This window comes from Cherax quadricarinatus, chromosome 73 (genome assembly GCF_038502225.1).
Source record: "Cherax quadricarinatus isolate ZL_2023a chromosome 73, ASM3850222v1, whole genome shotgun sequence".
Lineage (NCBI taxonomy): Eukaryota > Metazoa > Arthropoda > Malacostraca > Decapoda > Parastacidae > Cherax > Cherax quadricarinatus.
The window spans coordinates 157501-162500 of NC_091364.1; the positions used below are offsets into that span (position 1 = coordinate 157501).

General features: G+C 42.8%; 1 protein-coding gene across 15 annotated transcripts in view; it reads right to left on the reverse strand.

Moving 5' to 3' along the window:
• mmy (UDP-N-acetylglucosamine pyrophosphorylase mmy) overlaps positions 1-5000 on the reverse strand; it is a 266724-nt gene that overhangs the window by 157492 nt on the left and 104232 nt on the right. For 7 of the 15 annotated variants that reach the window (XM_070100505.1, XM_070100491.1, XM_070100492.1 and 4 more), the window contains exon 1: positions 3153-3295. The exons of the other annotated variants lie outside the window; for them this stretch is intronic. In XM_070100505.1, coding sequence (XP_069956606.1) covers positions 3153-3280 — 128 coding nt within the window. In that variant the 5' untranslated portion in view covers positions 3281-3295. Of the gene's footprint in view, positions 1-3152; positions 3296-5000 lie in introns of those variants that run through there. 15 annotated transcript variants of the gene reach the window in all.

Genomic DNA, 5000 nt, shown 5'->3' on the forward strand with positions numbered 1-5000 from the left:
TACCACCAGCACCATCAGTACCACTAGCGCCACCAGTACCACCACCACCAGTAAGATTAGCACCATTACCACCACCTGTACCACCACCACCAGTACCACCAGCACCATCAGTACCACTAGCGCCACCAGCACAATCAGTACCACTAGCGCCACCAGTACCACCAGCACCATCAGTACCACTAGCGCCACCAGTACCACTAGCACCACCAGTACCACCAGCACAAGTACTACTAGCGCCACCAGTACCACCAGCACCACCAGTACCACTAGCGCCACCAGTACCACCAGCACCACCAGTGCCACTAGCGCCACCAGTACCACCAGCACCATTGAGAAACTTGACAACAACCTGAATTTCAGCACCCATATCCAGCATATAGCCAAAAAAGTATCCAAAACGGTTGGGATCCTCTCCAAGATACGATACAACGTGCCGCAAAATGCCCTTCTCACACTATACCACTCACTTATTTATCCATACCTCACCTATGCTATTTGTGCTTGGGGATCAACTGCAGCAACACACCTAAAGCCAATAATAACCCAACAAAAAGCTGCAGTAAGAATAATCACTAAATCCCATCCCTGGCAACACACCCCCCCCACTCTTCATAGATCTAAACTTGCTCCCAGTCCAGTACATCCACACTTACTACTGTGCAATCTATATCTACAGGGCCTTAAACTCTAATATCAACCTTGACCTAAAACGCTTTCTTGATAGTTGTGACAGAACCCACAGGCATAACACCAGACACAAACATCTCTACGACATTCCCCGTGTCCGACTAAACCTTTACAAAAATTCAATGTATGTCAAAGGCCTTAAAATCTGGAATACCCTACCTGAGAACTCTAGAACTGCAGACACATTCATCACCTTCAAAACTACCATTAGAAAACATCTTATCTCCCTGATACACCCCGTCAACTAACTACACGAATACCACCTGGTGGTTCACACTTACACTCACTCACTCATTTGACCATAAACGGAAATATTAATCTCAGTCTTAAAATAATGAATCCTGTGATACTCCAATACTGAAACTATGTACTGTGCCAAAACAAAAGCATTCACATTGCTAAACTCACAAACTAGTATTTAGTCACTTAGTCATAATACCAACTTACCTCATAATTTGTAATATTTTACAATTAAGAATAAAACTAAGTATGCCCGAAATGCCTAGCCATGCTAAGCGTTCTAGTGGTACACTCTGTAATCACAATTTTACTACATGTAAACCAAACAATAACCAAATTTCTGTAAACTCAGCATTGTAATCCTTATAGAGAATAAACTTTGAATTTGAATCAGTACCACTAGCGCCACCAGTACCACTAGCGCCATCAGTACCACCAGCACCACCAGTACCACTAGCGCCACCAGTACCACCAGCACCATCAGTACCACCAGCACCACCAGTACCACCAGCACCATCAGTACCACCAGTACCATCAGCACCACCAGTACCACCAGCACCATCAGTACCACCAGTACCACCAGTACCATCAGTACCACCAGCACCACCAGTACCACCAGTACCATCAGTACCACCAGCACCACCAGTACCACCAGTACCATCAGTACCAGCAGCACCACCAGCACCACCAGTACCACCAGTACCACCAGTACCATCAGCACCACCAGTACCACCAGTACCATCAGTACCACCAGTACCACCAGCACCATCAGTACCACCAGCACCACCAGTACCACCAGTACCACCAGCACCATCAGTACCACCAGTACCATCAGTACCACCAGTACCACCAGTACCACTAGCACCATCAGTACCACCAGTACCACCAGCACCATCAGTACCACCAGTACCACCAGCACCATCAGTACCACCAGTACCATCAGTACCACCAGTACCACCAGCACCACCAGTACCACCAGTACCACCAGCACCACCAGCACTACCAGTACCACCACCAGTAACAGACCACACCCACAACCTGGTTCAACTTCCCCACATTTAACCCAACTCATCTCGACCTTGAGCTCTCTGGGTCACATGAGAGTGCTACTCCCAACTTACCCATAAGGCTCAATCTCCTGCTTCGTACTTCCAGACCCTCGACCAATGTTACCATTTCAGCAAGAGCCACTCTTGGATTATCTTAGTTATGGCTGCCTTATTACCAAGCCTCGACATGTATGTGAATTCTCGAAGATCTTCATGTGAAGCCTTAGTATCCTCATGTCACGCCTTTAAGATACTCATATGAAGCCTCGAGTATTCTCACACAATAATAATAATAATAATAATAATAATAATAATAATAATAATAATAATAATAATAAATTATTATTATTATTATTATTATTATTATTATTATTATGTACAAGGTATACAGACCATAGCTGACATCAGTGACATACTACTATATAGAAAGCCCCTTGTTATGCAGAGCATCTCGGGCAAATTAGGTCAATTTTGCCCCCAGGATGCAACCCACACTAGTCGACTAACACCCAAGTACCTATTTTACTGACAGGTGAACATTAACAGCAGATGCCTTAGGGAAATACGTCCTAATATTTCCACCCGTACCGGAGATCAACCCCCGGACCTCAGTGTGTTGAGCTGAGTGCGCTACCAATCGAGCTACGGGACGCTCAAGTAATATCCTGCCACATAATAACAATCATTATCACCAAGACGATTCCAAACCCACAAGTCGCATTTTACGGTTCATATACACAACAAACTTCAAGTCATAATTAATTTACATGACATACATCACATGTAATTAACATATTATGTATTATCATGACAGGAAAAAATGATATAACCGTACGTGTCACTCAAGTGATTAAACAGAGGGGGAGGGTAATCATGTTTGATCCAAGGTTAATCACTAAATTTTACTCCAGTCCCTGAGAGCAAGAGCCTGTCACCAACTAAACCCGTAGGGGTAATACAATGTCTGGGGGAATGATAGTGAGAGGTAACCAGGAGAAAGATAATGAGAGATAACGCGGAGAATGACAGTGACAGGTAACCAGGGGAATGACAGTGAGAACCAGGAGAATGATAGTGAGAGGTAACCAGGGGAATGATAGTGAGAAGTAACCAGGGGAATGATAGTGAGAGGTAACCAGGGGAATGATAGTGAGAAGTAACAAGGGTCACTCTTACTTCATGTACTTGGTGGAGGTGGCATCCAGCTTAACGGTAGTCTTCCGCTTACAATCGAAAATCCTGTGGTTAAAATCCCGGGCAGGGTGAAACGTATGAACAGTTTCCTTACACCTGCTGGCCGCCATGTTCACCCAGTACTAAATAGGTGCCTGGGTGTTAGATGAGTGAAGTGGGTGTTAGATGAGTGAAGGGACATAAGTCACACTATCTGCCTTTCCATGGGTCATCCTTGGTTAATGAATCTCTCTGGAAGTCTCTAACACGGCCAAACTTGAAGTGGCAGCGTGAGGAGGCAGAGCACATGGGGGTGTAGGGGAAGTGGAAAAACTGCAAGTGGAGTAGAGGGAAGTGGAAAAACTGCAAGTGGAGTAGAGGGAAGGGGAAAAACTGCAGGTGGAGTAGAGAGAAGTGGAAAAACTGCAAGTGGAGTAGAGGGAAGGGGAAAAACGGGAAGTGGAAAAACGGGAAGTGGAAAAACGGCAAGTGGAGTAGAGGGAAGTGGAAAAACTGCAAGTGGAAAAACGGGAAGTGGAAAAACGGCAAGTGGAGTTGAAGCAGGAGGATGTGAAACTGGAGGTGGAGCAGGTGGAAGTAAGGGTGGTGATGGTAGTGGTGGCACAGTAGGCGACCCACTCGACAACTTTCATCATCGCTGCTGCACAAGGATCACTTTCTCCACCGTGGTATCTTGAAGTGTGGGCGTCGCGACGAGGGGTATACTGACGGTGCAGGAGTGGGGGATGGGGAAAGGGAGGAGGATAAGGAGAGGGGTGGTAGACAACCAACGACCTTGGGGGAACGACAACCTCAGCAGCAGCAGCAGCAGCAATACAACCCGCTGTGACCAGGCTATTTCCCCCCCTTACCCCTACACCCTTGTAAATCTTAGAAAGAATTTCTTACAAATATAACAGTCATAATTTCTCGTCTCATTCTTGCTCCTTTTCCTTTCCCCCTCCCTATATATACAATATATGTATATGTATATATGTATATATATATATATATATATATATATATATATATATATATATATATATATATATATATATATATACGTGTGTGTGTGTGTGTGTGTGTGTGTGTGTGTGTGTGTGTGTGTGTGTGTGTGTGTGTGTGTGTGTGTGTGTGTGTGTGTGTGTGTGTGTCATGCCGAATAAGTAAAACTTGCGAGTTTGGCTTAAATACCAACGCTCTTCTTACCGAATAAGGCAAGTGAAAATTTGTGTATGCAGTAATTTCGCAAAAATCATTCTGAACCTAACGAGAAAAATATATTTTATTGTGCTTGTTTATTATTAATTATTGTAAACTTATCTAAAATATATTTAGTTTGATTAGGCTAAATTAAATTGCGTTTGTTATAATAAGGTTTCTAAGATTCTTTTGGTACGAAATTATAAATTTTTACATTAACATAAATGAAAAAAATATCTTTAAACGTATAAGAGAAAATTTTAGAAAGGACTTAATTTTAAATGAATTCTTGCTAACTGACCAGTTTTACCTATTCGACACGACATTAATATATATATATATATATATATATATATATATATATATATATATATATATATATATATATATATATATATATATATATATATTTGGTTGCCCCTCTCTGTGATGGTGGACATACGCTATTAAAAATAACATTTCTTCTGTGTATGGGATAGACCATCCTGAGTTAAAAATGTAATAGTAATTCCAGCTCTGCCGGAACGAAACATGTCCAGCTGCTGTAGCTGCTTTACCTTATAACAGAATACTTGACATCCGCACTGCACTACTCAAGTCTCCCAGCTCAGGCCGACATATTTCAACAGTATGTATGAAACCTGTCTT